The sequence below is a fragment of the Juglans microcarpa x Juglans regia genome, chromosome 3S, assembly GCF_004785595.1.
Source record: "Juglans microcarpa x Juglans regia isolate MS1-56 chromosome 3S, Jm3101_v1.0, whole genome shotgun sequence".
In the NCBI taxonomy this organism is placed as follows: Eukaryota; Viridiplantae; Streptophyta; class Magnoliopsida; order Fagales; family Juglandaceae; genus Juglans; species Juglans microcarpa x Juglans regia.
The window spans coordinates 13,632,661-13,651,849 of NC_054599.1; the positions used below are offsets into that span (position 1 = coordinate 13,632,661).

The 19,189-nt window shown below is 36.7% G+C and overlaps 1 protein-coding gene across 15 annotated transcripts in view; it reads right to left on the reverse strand.

The window, feature by feature from the left end:
• LOC121258216 (ENHANCER OF AG-4 protein 2-like) overlaps positions 1-13,952 on the reverse strand; it is a 44,575-nt gene extending 30,623 nt beyond the window's left edge. For 11 of the 15 annotated variants that reach the window (XR_005939367.1, XR_005939366.1, XR_005939365.1 and 8 more), the window contains exons 1-4: positions 13,502-13,952; positions 12,990-13,066; positions 1,201-3,243; positions 585-1,104 (exon numbers count right to left, since the gene is read on the reverse strand). Coding sequence is in view for 5 of the 15 variants with exons in the window: in XM_041159624.1 (XP_041015558.1) it covers positions 585-1,104; positions 1,201-3,243; positions 12,990-13,066; positions 13,502-13,615 (2,754 nt within the window). In the remaining 10 variants the exon portion in view is untranslated. The remainder of the gene's footprint in view (positions 1-584; positions 1,105-1,200; positions 3,244-12,989; positions 13,067-13,501) is intronic. The other 4 variants (XR_005939361.1, XR_005939362.1, XR_005939360.1 and 1 more) reach the window with 2 other exon arrangements.
• Positions 13,953-19,189: the final 5,237 nt, after the last annotated feature.

The following is a 19,189-nucleotide window of genomic DNA, read 5'->3' on the forward strand; positions in this document are numbered from 1 at the left end:
CTCGAGACAAATGCCAAATGTCAAAAGACCTTGAAATATCTGAAACAATGGGTGCATCAACCCGTTGAAGAAACATACGAGTCTACGAAGTTGCAGATAAAACCATTTATCAAAAAAAAAAGGGTGCACAAAAACCACAACCAAAGATTCTTCATATATATGCATCAATCAAAACAAGTAGATAGAAGATAGAAACTACAAGAGTTGAGAGACCAATTAAGATGCATCATACGTTACTTGTTTGAGCTAAGGAAGTCAGAATTACCTAATACTAGTTTAGCAACATATCCCAGACAATTATAGAGTATACATTAAACAAGTGACACCTAAAGACAACTCGAGTTGTGAACTAGAAAAAGAATTACCACCTTAACAATAAATCATAGCGACACTAGCTGCTCGGACCCATATCTCATCAAGAGAAATTGTGAAAATGATGATGTTGCCTAAAAAAGTGCAACCAATGCACAAGTATAAAGATTTTTTATTTATTAACAATCCAGATCAATTAACATCTTTTGGTGTGAACCAATTAAAATAAATAAATAAAAGAAAGTAAGCACTAAGCACATTATATAACCTACCTCAGTAGCAATTCCATACTTTGCACAATCAATAGCAAGGCGAGTTGCACGTCCAATACTTTCTTTAGTCCTTGACAAAGTCTCTATCATTCCTTCAAAAGCATCACGAGCCACAGCTGCATCAGTACCACAACTCAGAGAGCCTCCAGCAGTCGTGGGGCCTGCACTAACTCTTCTCTCCTCAATGTCTTCAATATCAAGTTGGTTTCGCGATGCAGATTGGTGACCATGATTGGATGGAGAAGCCAAAATTGTGTGACTATGTAATCCTTGCAAATCTGCCTGCAGCATATTGCTAGTAGCAGTCATAAGAGACTGCACTGTAGGTGGACTGGGGCTCTTTTCCTGGACATCAGAGGAAGATACAAAAGAACTAAAGATTCCAAGTGAGAAATTCTGAGAGTGAGCCTGTCTCCTTTTTGCCTGTGCTGCAGCGATAAGATGCTTCATGGACGTAACAGATTCTGGAGTCTTAGAATCAACCAGGGAACCATTTTTATCTTCCCTACCAGATTCCCCTCTGAAAAATAAAAATAAAAAGGAAAAAAATGAATAAGGTAGATGAGAAAAACAAGTAAAATAAACAAGATGGATAAATAGTCACAAGGGAGAACACCTTTCACAGGGCAAAGAATTATACTCCACTAATTTCCCAGTCAAAACAGTGGATTCACCAATCCTTGAGATTGATTTAGGAGTGTTTTTAGATCTTTCTCCTGGAGAAGGCCTGGTTCTTTGAATTGTTTCTTGATTCTGAGAAGAATTCATGCTGTTAGAAACAACACCCAAACCCTTAGCAGACCCAGCATGAATCTTCTTCTGAGAACCAGTACCAGAAACTTTAATCGATGCTTTGGCCTCTTTATGCTGTTCTGCCAGTGGTTTGGTAGTAGGACCAGACAGAGGAGACCTTTTTGGGGAAATCAACACTAATTTTGCCACCTTCAACAATGACTGCTCCTTGGATGACAACTGCTCAGAGCTACGAGAAACATGAGCAACAAATTCCTTTTCATCTCTCTTCCCATCAGTTTGACGTTTGCCTGGTGACAGAGACTCATTATGTAATTCAGAGGAAGATTCCTTTGAATGGCCATCCTCAAATGCAACAGAAACTCCAACTTGCTGAGCAATATTGGAAGAATCATTATGTGCATCACTGCTCTTGGTAGCATCTGTAACATTCGAAGTAATATTTCTGGCTGATCCATCATGAACTGGAGTTTTTGGCTTATCGTCGTCATCGTCGTCAAAAAGGCAAACTGCTCTCCGTTTTTTGTTCAGTCGGTTTCCTGGAACCTTAACATCACTGGGAGATGACAGCTCATTTTTCAATGAAGTAGATCTTCTTTCTGTTTTATCATCAATGGGAGCAGTATCGGAGTCGGGCATACCCTCCACTGCTTGACGTCGACGCTTTGTCACGGGTAGAGCAGCCTCATCACCAGAAGCATTAGGTCCAAAAATGCTAGCTTGGGCTCTTGAAGGCAGATTACCATCAGGTTTCACAGATGATGTTGAGCCTTTAAACTCTGACTTTTTCAATGCCTTCTTGTAAACCAAATTGGGGCTGGGAGAGGCGCTCTTTTTTCTTCTTGCATGTGCTTCATCAGCGGCAATATCACCAATATCGTCATGGTTTGACTTCTTGACAGAATGTGAGCCATCATTTGCACCACAATCAGGCTTTCCCTGTCCATTCTGGGCATTCTTTTCCTCGCCAGAAGATTTTTCCTTGGCCTCCTCATTTGGATCAATACCAGGATCCCGCATATTATCAGCAACCTTGACACGCTTTTTCACTCTTAGCAAATCTTTTGATTTTTTTATAGCACTGTTACCAGAATCAGCTTTAAGAGGGCTAGAACAAAACTGGCGTATGCTGCTAGCAGAACTGATTTTGCTCTTAATTCCATCTTTCAACAGCTCAAGAGATTCACGGGGATCAACAGAATGACCATCATTTTCACCCTTCAATAACGTTATGGCAGATGTACTAGTTTTGTGTATTACCATTGCACTATCACCTCTCTTCTTTGAACCACCTATCTTCTTCGACTTGTGAACATTTGTCAATACCTTCTGTCCCTCGCCCTGTTTCTTGGTGCAGGAAACATCACCTTCTACATTTTTACCAACATTCACTTCTTTCTTAAGATATAAAGACTTATCTGGACAGGATTTCGGTAATACCTCTTCCTTTAGTTTTGCACCATCAGATACTCTATTACTGCTCTCAGGAGAAATGACCAGAGAGGAAGAATTATCATTTGCATGACAGGAGACGGGAGGCTTTACTTCTGGACTTTCAGTTCCACCTTGTGTCTGTAAGCTGCACTCTAACTTTGAGTCAGAATCGCTTACAGCCTCATTCAATATTTCAACTTTGTATGTCATCTTACCAGTCTCAACCTTTAAGTCAACCTCTACCTGATCATCCTCTACACCGTTGACAGAGGAAGCCTCACACCCAACATCTGATCTATCAGTATCATCTCCAAGACCACATGATTTCTTCTTTTGCAACTCATCAAATGCAACACAAATTTCCTTTACAGCTTGAGCAAAACACTTGACTGTTTTACCCTGACACCGGGCAGATAATTTACTCTTAACCTCATTAGTGAATGTCTGAATATCCGCAGGTGCAACAAAACCTCTGTGAATGGAGGAAAATAACAAAGGGCAAAGTAAGAAGTAACAGTGCTACTAGTCAACTTCCCAATGAGACAATAAGCACACATGCAAATAAAAATGGATCGGAGAAGCATCCCAGAAGATAACCTCGAATTTTGTCCAGCGCCACAAAACCAACAAAACTTTAACATAGATTTCTGACCAATTGAACATAACCTATAAATTCATCTACACCATTTTTCACCAGTAAAAGAAACAGCCCTTGATGAATTTTAAACAGACACTTGATGGTTTAAAAATCGATAGATTTTAGGCAGACTAATGTTAGTCCAACACTCAGAACATGTTAAAGGGTTCACATAACACAAACAGCTCCCTGCCTACAGCGTCATCTCAGCAGCAGACACATGATAATGAAGCTCCACCTCAGGAGCACAATGCTTAGCCGAGCAGTAAATGTATTAAAACAATACATATGTTTTTCTATGATGAGGGCCTCTGAAAACTGTACAAATGCATCATGTCTTTACCTGATTAAAGCCTGGACTCGTGTATCGTGCTCACATCACACATATAGGCTAAATCATTGGTTTTTCACCAATAGAATGTGGCCCCCAAGAAATTTTTTGCACCCAAGATTCGAACCTTAGACACATGGGAGTAAACCCCCAAGACCATGTTCCCTACCACTTGAACCAAACCCTAGAGGTTAAAAACAATCCAATATTTTTTTTTTTTTTTTTTTTTTTTTGCAAGTAAAATTCTATTAATATTAATAGGTGTAGCCAAGGGTAACGGCCCGACCCGATGCAATTAAAGATTTAATAAGAATAATTTTATAGGGCCCAAATTATATTCAATGGGTCATATCAGAATAGCCCACGAGGCCAAAATTTATTATGGTAGATTATGGAATGTTATAGGGCCAAAAATTGGATTTAAAGACCATTTAATATTTATGGACCAAGTGGGCTTATATATAATTGGTATTAAGCCCAATAATTTAAAGCCCAAAAGCATTTATCAGACGAGTTATTCTCATTTTAGAATTTAAGATCGGCCATTAGAAGATTTTCAATTTAAAATATCACTGATTGAGATCCCCTACACAGTATCAATCACTATCAATCCTACTTTAAATATACTATTTAACTATTAGAGTTTTTTTTTTTTTTCCAAATTTCAAACTCTCTTCTCTCGAATGATCACGAACACCACTTCCATCATCATCCCTCTGTCTCCTCATTGATCACTAACTGAGTTCGGCTTGCACTCTACGGCACCCTCTGCCAATTTCTTTATATATCTATTCCCTTCCCTCTATTAATTCCCCAAGCCGCAACACAAAACTCACTTTCAACCCATGCACGCAACCCAGCCTTCCCCACCCACTTAGTTGCTTGATTTCTTACCCACAGCCCACGGCAAACCAGCAAACCACCCAACCGAGTGCACCACGAAGATCACCCACATCCCGCCACAAAAGACCCCACGTTTAAGCAGTGCCACACGTCCTCCCCATGAACCGCAAGCCTCTAGAGGCGCCACAAGTGGCAACCCAACACCAACAACCCTCTGTCCTCACCTCTCAAGTGTAAATCGTCGTGCCCCACTACCTTGCACTAGCCACCGTCGTCGCATGAGATCGAGAAGAAGCCCAGCCTTCCCAGAGCATGGACAACGTGCACTCAAGCCGAGAGCCATCTTCCACACCAACAGCCTCTCCTCCACCATGAACCACCATGGAAACAGCCGACGAAAACGCCCTATTTTGCCAAACTCGAAACAAAGAACCCCTACACATAACCCAGTCACCACTCCACCTTGGGAAACCGTCGCACGTAGCCAACTCCCTGCACGTCGCCAGCTCCCTGGACAAAAAGTGCCAACCACCATGTTGGTTTCCTCCGCGTCTCAACAGGCTGCCACTGCACTACCGTAAGCCGCACGTTCCACGCTTCATACTCGGTTTACACAAACGCAGCTCACTACCTCAATCATCAGGTTGCACGTAGAAGCCAACGCACGTTGGGGCCAACCACCATGCCTAGCCCTCCACCCCTCTCGGTTCCTCCCTCACATTAGTCTCTCTCTCTCTCTCTCTCTCTCCACGTTATCGCTCCCTCCCCCTCTGATAGAACATAGACCAAATGGCTAGTCTGAAACTTTCTCACAGAAACCCAAGTGACTTATATTTAAATTACAAAACTACCCGTGTCTAATTAGTGTTGATAGTAGGATTGATAGTTTTATGATATTTTGATTAAAAAATATATATAAGTTTGAGGGTGGAAACATTTTTAGGGTTTACTCATGAATATTTAGAGAGTAATAATATTTTAGCGTTTCAAGGATTTTAGATTTATGGAAATATAGGTTAATTAATGTATTTAGGGTTTTAATTACAAGGTATGTGTTCAATTAGAAACTTATGCAAATTACATGCTTATTTTATAGGTGACCGATTACGTGCTGGAAATATTGGATTAACTCTACGAGGTAATAACTTGATCACTAATTAGGATTAGCACAGGTTAGATAGTTATATATATTATTATTAAATCCAATTCTTTGGAAGCCTTGGTTTATGTACCACGTATGTCATGATATCTGCAAGCACGTCATTCATCATAATTCATGATCATGTTTCATTCCGCATATTATAGTTATATATGTATTATACATCTCACGTTGCATAAGACAGGTAAACTTTTATAAGATCAAGTGTACGATACAGACTAAGATTAATCAGATGGTCATTTAGATGCATGGTACCAATGCAGTTAGGGTGGATATGCAAGCATGGTCCACCATAGTATTGTAATCAGATTAGATCAGCGGTTCCCCTTGTGGCCAACCTTGCACACAAAGTTAAGTGTGTTGTTCAATCAAAACAGCCAAAGAAGTTAGATCAGTCAAATAAATCAAATAATTCAAAACAAGTCATGCATGTCATAAACATATGTATGAACGATCATATTTTTAATTCTCAACATAAAATATTTTATGAACCTAATGTCCAGTATTTTTACATTATAATGGATTTCTTACTAGGTCATCGACTTATTTTAGTGTTTTTTAAACCACCCAGGTGAGAATATTTATGAAGCAACAGGATGGGACTTGGCTCGGGAGGCGTAACAGAGGCTTAGATCATATACACAGTTTTTCAATTATGATTTTATAATACACGTTTGCAAAATTTTAATAAATGTTTCCTTGAAGTCTCTTTTATATTTTCAGTATTTAAAAAAATTGATTTTATTTATTATATGGAATATTTTGTATCTAGCACATCGTTAAGAAATTTTTACCATATGAAATTTTTCATTTAAAAAAATGCCAGCGTTTTTAAACATGGGGGAGCGGGGCATTACACCAAGTACACAGAAAAACAATAAAATATGTTAAGAATGCCAACTTGACCCGGAGACCCGGTGCCAATCAAAAGAAATATGAATGCCAACTTGAAATATTATCATTTCAAAATGATTATATATTAAAGCAAGCAAAACATTCTAATATCTTATGTCAGAAACAGTAATATCTTGTAATTCACCCGTTTATCAATACTAGCAGTCTATAAATGCCATTAAAAGAAAAATGTCCAAATATAAGGTCTTCCATGTACGGTTTCTGTTGGCAATCAATAATGTGACTAGCAACATAGCATAAAGCATGAAAGTTAACAAGTCGGGAGGGTTTATAAAAAAAACCACCACAAACACAAATACAAACATAAAACCCACCTCAACTATAATTGATCGGAGCCAAGTCAAACTTTTGGGTTATCGAGTCGAGCTAGACTCAAACAGAAGCTCGAGCCAAGTCGAGTTATTTATTGATCTTTGTTTGTACTCTTTAACGAGCCCGAGCCGAGTCAAGTTATTACTCGAGTGTATATATATATATATTTTTAATGAAATGAATAATTAAAATTACCAAATTACAAGAAAAGAATATTAAATCTAGTGAAATTTTTACAACTAATATATACAAACCTTAAATTATAAAATTATAACATTTTTATGAATACATTTCTTATATGGTTTGTACATTGTAGCATATGAAACTACCAAGTCCTACATACTAACTATTACACATATTATAAAATATATACTATAATTAATCACTTAAAACTTAATTAACTAAGATATAATTATGAACTATATTCAACACAGTTCATAATTATAAAGGTAACTATGCTTATATTATTAAATTTAATGTGTATAGAAGCGCATATATATATATGTGTGTGTGTGTGTGTGTGTGTGTGTGTGTGTGTGTGTGTGGATTTGTGTGTATAAGAATACTAATATATAGAAATAAATTATATACATATATTCAATGATATATGGACGAGCTCTAATCAAGCCGAGTCGGGCATCAACAAGCAAACCTTAATTGAGTCAGGTCGAATTCATCAAGTATGTGCCATTTACTAATCGAGCGGATTTCTACTTTCATGATCGAGCTTTTTTTTCATGAGTTGAGCTCGGTTTGAGTTTCGCTTAGCAAGCATCAGGCAAGCAATCGTACAGACCAATTCATTTACAGCCCTACCCACCTCAGAGTTCAATCCCCGATAACTTCAACTAACCAACCATTGGATCCCTTCCCATTTACGAACAAATAATATTTTTTAAAAAAAAAACTTACCAAACACTTCTCTCCAAAAACTTCAGATAACGAAAATAGGATATCCAAGAGTATTGCTCAAATCACCTTCAAATTAGTCGAAAACTCAAATTCACTTCAAACACTTCAAGCGGAGCAAATGCTTTTTCTCTTGGGTCAAAATGGGAACTTAAGCACACAACAGCTAAATACATTGACATCAACCATTCTCAAAATGGTCATTGCATCAATTATTATTCTAAATACATATGAAAACAATTGTTACATTTTAAAACAAAAAATAAAGAATGTGCAAATACTTTTTTTTTTATAATTAATAAGAAACTTTATTCTCAAAAGTAGGCAAAGCCCAAGTACACAAGACGTATACAAAGGAAAAACCGTCATCTCTCTAAAAACAAAAGAAAAGCTAATACAAATCCAGAAAGTTTACATCTGCCATTACAAGAGTTTTAGCCCACAAACTCAAAGTACTAAAGAAAAAACCCCCAAGTTCTCCCATCGAACATTCTTTATCTGCAAAGCATCTACCATTCCTTTCTAGCCAGGGACACCACATCAGACATGAAGGAATCATCTTCCATATATCAGCTACACTCTTTTTCCCTTTAATCCATACCAACCTGCAAGAAGATCTACCACATCCTTAGGCATCACCCAAACTACACCCGTCCAATTAAAAACCTCATTCCATAAAGACATTGCCACTTCACAATGAAGAAAAAGATGATTTACAGATTCTCCATCCTTCTTGCACATGACACACCAATCAGTTATGCACATACCTCTCCTCCTAAGATTATCAGTGGTCAAAACTTTGCCAAGAGATACCACCCAACTGTAAAATGCCACCTTGGTAGGTACCTTCACTCCAAATATTTTTCCAAGGAAACTCATAGCTCCTGTGATAGGTTAAAATTATGTAGAAAGAAGAAACGGAGAACTTGGAATTTCTTGGATGAACCCACAGCATACTATCCTCCCTTCCCAGCACCACCTTTGAACTATAAAGTCTTCCCAAAAAAACAGTGTCATCATTCACTTCCCAATCATTAGCATCTCTAACAAAATCAACATTCCACTGAATATTATTATCAAAACATGAGAAAAAATGTTCCACTGCTGCGTTTCGATCCCTTGCAATGCTAAAAAGAGAGGGAAAATCCAACTTAAGCCTAGAATCCCTAAACCAATTGTCATGCCAAAAGAGAGTCATCTTCCCATCTCCCACCTTCAATTTAGTATGATTAGAGAATTCCCCCAACCTTTTCGAATGAACTTCCACAAGCCCACCCCATACGCACCTCTAGTTTCTTTGGAACACCAACCCCCCCCCCCCCCCAAAAAAAAAAAATTCCATATTTAACATCGACAACGTTTTTCCATAAGGCATTTCTCTCCATATGATATCTCCAAAGCCATTTCCCTAGTAGTGCTTTATTAAACAGCCTCAAATTTTCTATCCCCAAACCATCACAAGAAATCGGTTGACAAACCTTGTTCCAACTAGCCAAATAAAACTTTTTTTCTTCTCCTTTACCTCCCCACAAAAACTTCAATACAATCTCTCAATTCTTCTTTATACCCCTACCGGCAATGGAAAAAGGGATAGAAAATAAGTAGGGAGATTAGACAATGTACTTTTTATCAATGTTAATCTTCCCCCTTTAGACAAGTAAAGCATTTTCCAACCAGCTAATCTCTTTTCAATTTTCTCAATCACCCCATCCAAATAGTAACTGATTTATGCAAAGCCCCCAATGCAAAACCGAGATATCTCATAGGAAGCGAAGAAATCTTGCATCCCAATATATTGGCCAGATCTAAAATATTCTAAATGGAACCCACAAGAACAATTTCAGATTTGGATATATTGACTCTTAACCCCGAGACAGATTCAAAACACAGCAATAAGGCTCTTAAAGAGTGTAAATACTGAGAAACATGTCGTATACAAGTCAACAATATTGGGGGACATCACTTTGTCACGCTTATTGTTTGCAAATGATACACTAATATTGTGTTAGGCAGATCGAAATCAAATCCAATCCGTAAGGGCACTCCTATGCTTTGAAGTTGTTTCTGGCCTAAGAGTGAATTCCTCTAAGTTAGAAATTGTTCCAGTGGAGAATGTCAACAATATTCAGAGTTTGGCTAGATCTTTGGGATGCAAGGTTTCTTCTTTGTCCATGAAGTATCTTAGTCTTCTCCCCTTGGGTGCCCCTTTCAAAGCGAAGCCTATTTGGGATGATGTAATAGAGAGTTGAGCATAGGTTAGCAAGTTGGAAGAGGTTTTATATATCTAAAGGGAGTCGTACCACCTTTATCAATAGTCCTCTTTCTAACTTGCCTACCTACAGTGTGTGGGGATATTGTGCGATGGTTTTGAGGACCAATTTATAGCTCTCCTTGCAGCTGTAGAGGCTGGACAGACTCACTCTTCACCAAGTGAGATCATTACAGCAAAGAAGAGAGCAAGAGAATTAAAAAGGCTCAACTGGAAAGTCAATGATGGAGCAGAAGAGAGGAGTTCTAACCGTGGAATATCAAAGCGAAGGGCAACGGATGTTTTATGAAGCCAAAAATTGTATCTTGGAATGTGAGGGAGCTGAATGAGAAAGAAAAGTGCCTCGAAATTTGAAACCAACTTCGTAATTGGAAAGTGGACATAGTTTGCTTACAAGAAACGAAATTGGAATATATCCCCCTAAGCATTATTAGGAGCTTGGGTTGTTGTAATCAATTAGGGTGGCTATTTACCATTCAATGGAGCATCGGCTTATGTTGTTGAGCCTTCCAACTGGTACCATCTCTGATTTGTCAAAATTCACTTTCAAACCAGATGCTACTTCAAACCAGAGTAGAAGAGCCTTCAATGCCCAAACCTGATTTTGGTTTGCCTCGCAAAAGATTAACGTATCATCTGCAAACAACAAATGAGAAATATTAATAGTACCCTTATTGGGGTCACCAATCGAGAGTCGGCCATAAAACCATAATTAACCAGTGCCGAGATCATTCTGCTAAGCACCTCCATTATAATGACAAAGAGAAGTGGGGACAATGGATCCCCTTGCCTTAAACCTTGGGTGCCTTTGAAAAAGCCAACTGGGTTGCCATTAATCAACACTGAAAATTTTGTTGTTGATATACACCATATAATCCACGACCTCCATCTCTCCCCAAATCCACACTCCCAAGTAGGGACAGTAAGAAGTCCTAGTTAATGTGGTCATAGGCCTTTTTTATATCTAACTTCCAAAGCATCCTTGTAGTGTCATCTTTTAATCTACTATCCAAGCATTCTTTGGCAATGAGCACCACATCTAAGATTTGTCTACCCCTTACAAATGCATTTTGGGGTTTTGTGATAATCTTCACCAAAACCTCCCCAAGGCTAATAGGCTCAAACTCCTTTACCTCCGAAGCCCCAACCTTCTTAGGTATCAATGCAATAAAAGTAGCGTTAAGACCGTTCTCAAATTTTCCAGCCGAGAACATTTCTTGGAACACCTTCATTAGATCCTCCTTCACTATTCCCAGTCTGTTTGAAAGAAGCCCATAGAAAAGCCGTCAGGATTGGGTGCCTTGTCTTTGACCATTCTCCTCACCACATCATGAACTTCTGCCTCCTCAAAAGGCCTCTCCAACCAAGATACATCATGTGGCCCAATAGATTTAAAACTGAGGCCATCAAGCTTCAGTCTCCACCCCTCTTGTTTAGTAAGCAATTGTTCAAAAAAATCCACAACATGCTCTCAAATAACCTCACCCTCCGTACATTCTACTCCATCAATTTTCAGCATCTCAATGGCATTGGTTCACCTATGAGAGTTAGCAATTCTATTGAAGAACTCCGTGCTTCAATCCCTACTCAAGGGCTTTTATGTATTTCATCTTGAAAAAAAGAAATTGAGTTTAGTAAAACTCCAACCACTTTCTTAAAGCTTTGAGGGTTTGATTGTTCTCTCATTGGGTGAACGTTCTAGGGTTTATCTTCTTCCTTCATACCGAATAACCTATAAATTCCTTCAAGACTCTCTTTTCTAATCAAACCATCTTTAAGTCCTTTCCCATCAAATCTCATCAAAGAAGCCCTCAACAAATTATCAAGAAATTTATCAGATCTCTTTTGTCTCGCTTCTAGTTTATTCTCTCTATACAACAAGAATGATTAGTGGCAAGATTTTGTTAAATCCATATCAAGTCCCGTAATAAATTAGAATTTCTTCCTACCACTCAACCTAGAGCTTTGCCCATTGTCCAACAGTATGAAAACTATTTCCTAAAATTCTTTTGTATGGGCAGAATTGCTCTATCCTAAATAAATAAATTAATATTTTCTACTGCCAATCGACCTAGGACTTTGAGCATTTCCAAAGATATCAAAACTCTTTCTTAAATTCGTTTCCATGGAGAGCATTTCCCTTTCCTAAATAAGACAGATGCTAACACCATTAAATATATACAGTTACCAATAGGCAGAATATAATTTTCCATGAGTCTAGAAATAAACGGAATAAGTAATACCTTCCATGCATTGTAAAATGATACCATAAAACTTCCCCACAATTCAGTACAATTGCAACATTATCAAATACCCAATACTTGCAAGGATAGCACATTAAGCTCTGAAGTAAAAAAGTTATTCCAAACTGCAGCATACAAACTCCACATTATGTTTTGCACTAGTTTCAACATTTCACTTCCATTTAAAAGTGATGTTTTCTCTTTAGAATGAACATCAAGAAAGCCAACTATACTATGTGGGATATGTGAGTGCTTAACAAGAGGCCAGCGAAAATCAAAGGTAGATAGATATACAGGGCACATGTACACCAATGTATTATTTCCCAATTACTTTCTACTTAATTTCCCCTGTTTGTTGAAATCCTAACCATATTAAGGGCTAACCTCAATCTAGCATTGCTTCTCGCTGCCAATTATCTCTAGTCACCAAGTCAAATGCTACATCAGGGTCTATGTGCCGACCATCAACCTAAGTACAGCCAATGCCTTTGAGAGTGTTTCCATCAAAACTCTTCCGGTAACTTTCAGAATAATAGGCACTTAAAAGTTCACATAGTTATTGTGCCATTCAGGACATTAAAAAATATTTAGCATACTTACATTTCTTGTGTTCCAAAGAATTCAACAAAGTATTTCTTGGGGTCAGGCGACTGCTTCCAGTCTTCAGGCTTACTAATCTGTCAACACAATCAATAAAATCTACCTCAAATACCGAACAAACCACTAAATAACCAAAGAATATATGCCTTCAATAAAATCAATATAGGCAACTTTAGACACAAACTTTTTTTTTTTATAAGTAAGAAGATATTTTATTAATATTGAAATTTCAATAGAAATGTAAAAGAACAATACTATGGATAGAAAGCCCCATTTCACATAAATTCACTACAACCAAACCCATAACACAAATGTATGATACAAAATCATCGCATATAAGTTAACAACATAATTATAAATCATCCAGTAAAGTAATAGCCAAGAGCATAAAATACTGTCAACATTTCGTTCTTGTACAAAGACAAAAGCCCTAATATTCGTACAATCAGCATTAAGACGAAAAAACTAAGAATCGTGATATACGGGAAGCGGGGAAGAAAGAAAACGAAGACCTTGGCAGGCCAAGCGGGGAAGCCTTTGACCTTAGCGAGGACAAGATCACCCAGACTCATCTGACTCTTGTCCTTGGCTTTGTTGTTTGCTCCGCGTCTACGCGCCGGAGCCATGGCACTCGCCCAGAGCCCCAAAAACCTTAAATTCAATGGTTCCTCCTCACGATCGAATCGAATGTGTAGAATATTTCAGAGAAAAACTAGAGAGAAATCCTTAACCCGAAGACCTATGAGTCTTGCCTGCCAGAGGTGCCGCCAGAAGAAACTGGCACCGGCCCTGGAGGTCTAGGGCATCGGAAGAATTTTCGAATCGTAGAGATAGATACAGAGAGATAGATACAGAGAGACGGAGACAGTGGAATCGTAGACAGAGATTGAGGCGGTTGGGGAGAGTAATGATTTTTAGTGAGGGAGGGTGTTGGGTTTGGGTTTGGGTTGGGGTTGGGGTTGGGGTCTGGACGCAGTGGTAATTCCAGTATGCTTTTGAGCTAAGAGTTACTAGTTTAGGGCATTTCAGTTTTATCACATTCAATCTTATTTTTAAACATAATTTAAAAACAAAATTTTCAAATTATTCATTATAATCTTTTCAAATTTTTAAATAAAAAAAAATCTAAATTTTTCAAATTTTTAAATAAAAATTATATTATAAAATTATATTATTACAATATTTTAAATTTATAATATTATTTATTCAACTTTATCTCTCTCCTCTCTCAACTCTCAATCTATCTTGCTACTATTCACAAACTATCTTACTACTTATTCATAAAATTCTTATATCATCTCAATCCCTAAACAAGGACTTGTAATAATATAATTTTGTAATTTTGTAATATTATTTTTATTTTTAAATTTAAAAATATTTAATTATTTATTCTATTTTATGTAAAAATTTAAAAAAATTATAATAATTATATAAAATGTGACATCTCTCGAATCAAACCAGGACTTACATCTCCCTCATCCCCAAAGTTAAAAATCCAAAGAGAGTAGTTGAATATAAGCCCATTAGTCTATGCAATATAGTATACAAAATTATTTCTAAAACCATTGCCAACGAGCTGAAAGTCATCTTGCCCAAGCTTATCTCCTTAATCCAAAGTGTCTTTGTTACTGGAAGGCTCATTACAGATAATACATTAGTTGCATACGAGATCATCCACTCCATGAACTCAAGAATGAAGGACAAAAAGGTTTCATGACTTTGAAACTAGATATAAGCAAGACCTATGATAGAGTAAAGTGGAGGTTTGTGGAAGCAGTTATGATTAAGATGGAATTCCCTTCTCAATGGATCAATCTAATCCAAACTTGTTTTACCTCAGTATCCTACTCAATCCTTGTTAATGGTGAGCCTCAAAAGAAGTTTTTGTCTTCTAGAGGACTTAGACAATGAGACCCCATATCCCCCTATCTGTTTATACTTTGTGCTGAAGCCCTTACATCATTAATGAACCAAGCTGAAAGATGTGGTGCCTTAACACCTGCTACAGTAGGAAGGGGCCCAATTACAGTGAATCATCTCTTCTTCGCATATGATAGCATTCTTTTTTGTCAAGTTACTACTAAACAACTCCTTTGTGCCTTTAACATTCTTACCTTGTATGAAAAGGCCTCAGGATAGGCTTTAAATAAAGAGAAATCTTTTGTTTTCTTTAGCAAAAATACACAGCAAGCCATGCAAAAACAGATCTTGGAGATAGTAGGAGTTAAATCATCTGGACCTTTTGAGAGGTACCTAGGGCTCCCTACTTTGGTGGGCAGAGGCAAAATTGCAGCATTCCATTCTCTACTTGATAGAACTTGGACTCGAGTGGCCAACTGGAAGACTAAGTACGTCTCTGCTGCAAGAAAGGAAATCTTCCTCAAATTAGTTCTTCAAGCTATACCTGTTTATGCAATGGGAATGTTTCTGCTACTTGTTTCAATAACAGGAAAGCTGAATCAAATGCTCAGGAAATTCTAGTGGGGCTATAATGAGGATATCTCAAAGGTACAATAGATCAATTGGAAACAACTCAGTTATAGCAAGGATTCAGGAGGTCTTGTTTTCAGAGATTTTAAAAGCTTTTAATGTAGTGTTGCTCTCAAAACAATGCTAGAGGATACAACAAAACCCAAACACTTTGTGGCCATGATCCTTAAACATAAATATTTCAGTAAGATTGATTTCTTACAAGCTCAGTCGGGGTCAAGGCCTTCTCTTGCATGGAGAGGAATACATGCAGGGATCTCCTTGCTAAAAAGAGGTCTCCTGTGGAGGGTAGGGAATGGCCATAAAGTGAATATATGGAAAGATAAATGGATCCCATCATATCCTTCACACAAAGTCCAGTCACCTCGAGCAACTAATTGCTGGTGTGAAAAAGTGAGTGATCTTCTTGATCCTCACCTAAAAATATGGAAGGAACCAATACTTCAAGATCTTTTCTCTCAACAAGAGTGTGAAGCAATCCAACCAGCTCCAATTAGCCTGAGTGGAAGAGAAGATAGGTTGATGTGGCAATTCACTAATAATGACATGTATACTATGAAATGTGGATACCACCTCAGTAGAGAAATAGAAAGGGACTTGGAAGGTGAGACATCAAGTAAAGCTAGGGATAAAATGATCTGGAAGAATCTATGGAAATTGGAAGCAGCACTTGCTACTAAGATGTTTATATGGAAAGCATGTAGCGAGGCTCTCCCTACTTTATCAAATCTCAGGAGGAGGAAAATAGTTGAAGACAGTTCATGCTTAATCTGTATGTAGTGCCTTGAAACGTCTGGTGATGCCTTATGGGGATGCCCTATTGCACAAGATGTCTGGAACCAATGTGTTAAAAGGGTGCAAAATATGTCTCTTCATAGTGACATGTTCATTGACATCTGGTCAGTGCTTGTACATCATCTTGATCCTATTGAACTTGTGGAGGTGACAACCATCCTTGGAGGAATGAATTTATCCACCAGAAAGTTTTCAAACATCCTACACTAGTTTGTCAACTGGCAAAAGCAGAGTTTGTATCTCACCAAGAGGCACTCAAAGATACACGGGCAGCCAGTGTCAAGCCTCAAGCAGTAATTCACAAGTGGTCCAAATCAGAGGAAAACTGTTTTAAGATCAATTAGGACGCGGCTATAAAACCTGGGGAAGGCAAAATTGGGATAGGAGTCATTGTCAGGAACCATATTGGCCAAGTAATAGGTACCCTTCGTGCTACCAGATATCTCAGGGGCAGCCCTTTTGATGCTGAAGCATATGGATTGCTATTAGCAACTTTTTTTTTTTTTTTTTTTTTTTTTTTTTTTTTTTTTTTTGCAAAGAACTAGGCTTGCACCATATATGTTTAGAGGGGGATTCAAAACAATTTGTGGATCTTCTACAAAGTTTGGTCTCAAATTGGAGTTTAGGAGGCTGCCTCATAGGAGATGCCTAACAGATCTTGAACTCATTTGCAAGCCGGACAGTAATGCATGCATATAGAGAGGTAAACATGGCAACTCATCAACTAGCCAAAGCTGCTTTTGACTATGCAAAGGATGTGTATGACATTGAAACGTGTCATGCATGTGTTTTGTCTATTGTAGCAATAGAAATGGTATACTATCCTAGCTCTAAGTCACATGTGACTTATTAAGTCTTTGTAAACCATTGTTCTCTAATTAATGGAATCAATTTTCTTCAAAAAAAACCAGGACTTATTTTTAGGTATGCCAGGTATTTCTGTTTTTGAGTAGATTTGGCCCATTTATTTCAAATTTTTATATTTTTCTAGTTGTTTTAAAATCTATTTGAACATGCTATAGGATGCGTGTATGATTAAAATATTTCGAGTAAAAATCTTTTATTAAATTTTGGTAATAGAGAAATAAAAAGTTAGAGTAAAAATATTTTTAAATAAATATTGTATTGTAGTGTGTGAAAATGAATTCATAAAGTAAAAAAAAATTAATTTAATTTAATTTTTAATATTATTTTTGTATTGAAGAGTTTTTATAAGTTATATTGATTTTTATGTTTGAGTAATGATTAGATCAATGTTTGGACATGAAGTTATGAGAAATTGTGAGAATTTTGATGTTTGCTAAATATGCTCTAAATCTTACAACGAGAAAGATATTAAATGTGAGAGACATGATAGTTGCAGTCATGAGTGCATAAACAACATGCAATCAATTTGAAAAAAATAAATAAATATAGGATCCACATGAAAAAAATAATTATTTAATAGTGGATCCCACTCTTTTTCAAACTACTGCATGGCGCTTGCGCATTCTACGATTGCATGTAAAATTACTCTAAATATTAAATGTTGTCTTAAAAATTTACTCTAGCCATTATAAATAATATAAAGTCTATTTTATGTGTTTATCTCTCATTTAGGGTTGTAATCAGTTCGATTCATTTCGATTTTGGATATATTTTGAAATCAAACCTATATAAATCGGTTTTGAAAATCTAAGAATCGATACTGACCGATTCATCACCAACATCGAAACTTTCAATTTTTCTTGTTTCGATCCAGTTTGATTTAACTAGTTTTTTCATTTTTTTCACCCATCTCTTATTTATTTATATACTAGACTTATACTAATGTTTCATAACATTTTATTATACTAGTGTCTAATTACATATTATAAAACTAGTGTCTAACTCATTTCTATATGTGATTATAAATTATTAATCTATTTATATTATAGTATAAGTACATATATATTTACTAGAAAAGACTTTACATGCAAGGCATATATGCTCGGTTAAAGATAACGTAACCAAGCATTATGTTGGTTGGACTGATCTTTTTTAATGATCTTGATTAAGGGTTGTTTTCTTGTGATGGTTGAAATTTTCAAACAATGTGTCCGTCATACAAGATTTGCTTGGTGATTTTGAACAATAGTTTTTTTTTTTTTTTTTGTGATGATCAAAATTTTTTAGTAATGTGTCAGCTTGACTTGAGTTGTTTGGTGATCTTAAACAAGGGTTAAATTCTTGCGCTACTCGATATTATTGATTAGTGTGTCCATCAAACTGGACTTGCTCGGTGATCCTAAATAAGGGTTATTTTCTTGCAATGCTCAGAATTACCGAGCAATGTGTAGCCAAAAAGCCTTGTTCATATGTCAGTTGGAATCACCAAGTAATGTGTCAGCAGATTGGACTTACTTTGTGATCCCGAGTAAGGTTTATTTTTCTTGCAATGCTCGAAATTTTTAAACACTGTGTCAGTTGGACTGGCCTTACTCGGTGATCCCTGGCAAGTGCTAAATACTTGCCCAATGTGCTAGTCAGACTATGCAAGGCATGTATGTCCAAGTGAAAATGTTGCTACATTTTCTATATGGAAAAATATAATTTTTAAAATGCATATAAATTAGAACTAATCATTAAGACTAAAAATCATTGAAGAAAACCAATACTTGCTAATATGGTAATGAACTAAATAATGTGAAAGTGTTTTAGAGTTTAGTCATTTATAAAAAATAATTATTAAATCGGTAGTAGCAAAGGTAATAAATGATAGATATGTGAATCAAAACATGATTTTTGAACATATTAAGTCAAGAAGCATATATACAACTATTGTAAAGTTTAGTGTTTGTTAGTTGCTGGCATGTATTTGTTTCACACATGATTTGGCTACTAAAAAGATGGCTAATTTGTTTTACCGAAATGGAATTTGTTTTGTTCATAAAATT